Source organism: Salvelinus namaycush, chromosome 2, assembly GCF_016432855.1.
Source record: "Salvelinus namaycush isolate Seneca chromosome 2, SaNama_1.0, whole genome shotgun sequence".
NCBI classification, from domain to species: Eukaryota; Metazoa; Chordata; class Actinopteri; order Salmoniformes; family Salmonidae; genus Salvelinus; species Salvelinus namaycush.
In genome coordinates this window covers 76,897,110-76,898,815 of record NC_052308.1, presented here as the reverse complement: position 1 = coordinate 76,898,815, position 1,706 = coordinate 76,897,110, and the positions used below count along the sequence as shown (strand labels likewise).

Below are 1,706 nucleotides of genomic sequence, written 5' to 3'. Positions count from 1 at the left end.
CCATGCTGCGTGCCATCATTTCTAAGCAAAGTGTGGGATTTATCAATTTGTACTTATACTTGAGAATGTGTGTAAATTTAAGCACACCTCTGACCGTGCGTACCCACAGCACCTTGTGGTAGAAAAGTCAAATCTGCTAATGAAATACCATCCACCAAATGGAGAAAGGATTGACATACTGGACCAAATCATCAACTATGAAGAAAAAAGTTAATACAATAATAGTTTAGTAATGTTTTTCTTTTATAGACACTTAAGCTACTAATAGTTCTCTCAGGGTGCTATCGAATTCATAAACATGAAAGCATTTAAGCCTAATTGAATAATAAAGTCATTTAGAAAGAGAGTGGAATGTAAGATTGGAGGCAATTTAGTTAAACCAGTTAAATAGTATGTGGTCCCGTGTGGCTCAGTTGGTAGAACATGGCACTTGCCATGTCAGGGTTGTGGGTTCAATTCCCCACGGGGGGACCAGGATGAATATGTATGAACTTTCCAATTTGTAAGTCGCTCTGGATAAGAGCGTCTGCTAAATGACTTAAATGTAAATGTAAATGATAAAAGGCAACACTGAGGTGTTGTGACTTGTCCAAAATGACAAATCGTGCATTTCTGGAGGATCTGGCACAAGCTGCATTACGCAGGGAGCGTGTTTTTAATGAGCTTGTTTTCAATGAGCGCGCAGATTGTTTTGTTGAGAGCGACGCTTGGCTTATTAGTCGATTTAGTTTTCCAAGGAGTATTTTATTGTATCTCTGCAACCAACTCTTTCCAGTATTAGAAAGGGAGACGAAACGCACCAATGCCATCCCAGTGCAAACCCAAGTCCTCTCCACCCTGGGATTTCTGGCCACTGGAACATTCTGACAGGAGATTGTTCTGGCATTTCACAACCAACCATGAGCCGGATATTACCTGCAGTCCTTCATGGCATTATTTCGTTGACCCCACAATACATACCGTTTCCGTACACTGCTGCACCCACATCTCAATAAAACTGTCTAACCCTAACCCTAACCCTAACCCTACCCTTCTGGTAGGCCTGGGGCTGAGGGGTCAGGGGACACCCTTCTGGTAGGCCTGGGGCTGAGGGGTCAGGGGACACCCTTCTGGTAGGCCTGGGGCTGAGGGGTCAGGGGACACCCTTCTGGTAGGCCTGGGGCTGAGGGGTCAGGGGACACCCTTCTGGTAGGCCTGGGGCTGAGGGGTCAGGGGACACCCTTCTGGTAGGCCTGGGGCTGAGGGGTCAGGGGACACTCTTCTGGTAGGCCTGGGGCTGAGGGGTCAGGGGACACTCTTCTGGTAGGCCTGGGGCTGAGGGGTCAAGGGACACCCTTCTGGTAGGCCTGGGGCCTATAGGCCTCCTATTCATCCTGTGATTTAATCATTGAGTGCATTTGACTTCCTTATTTATCATATCATCTGAACAATTATGAACCTGAACTGTTAATTGAAGTAAATTCCTTACTTTTCTGGTGAAGTTAGGGATAGCTTTTCTCAAGAGTTGTGGTTTTAGTCGTACTTCCTCTCTCTCTGCCGTACTGTTACTGAGAGAACAGGAAGTAGCTACGTGACTGTGTCAGCAACACATTTGTAAAAAAAGGAAAGCACAACTGGCTGGGTTTGTGCAAAAGACAAAGACGGGCGGAGAGCGAGAGACAGCGAGAGAGAGAAAGTGAAAGAGAGAGAGAGACCTAACTAGGCTT

The 1,706-nt window shown here is 46.1% G+C and overlaps 1 protein-coding gene across 1 annotated transcript in view; it reads right to left on the bottom strand.

The window, feature by feature from the left end:
- Positions 1-1,284: 1,284 nt before the first annotated feature.
- Positions 1,285-1,706, bottom strand: part of LOC120023590 (nucleoredoxin-like protein 1) — an 11,407-nt gene continuing 10,985 nt past the window's right edge. Inside the window, exon 6 of the mRNA XM_038967627.1 lies at positions 1,285-1,314. Within this exon, the coding sequence (XP_038823555.1) occupies positions 1,285-1,314 (30 nt within the window). The remainder of the gene's footprint in view (positions 1,315-1,706) is intronic.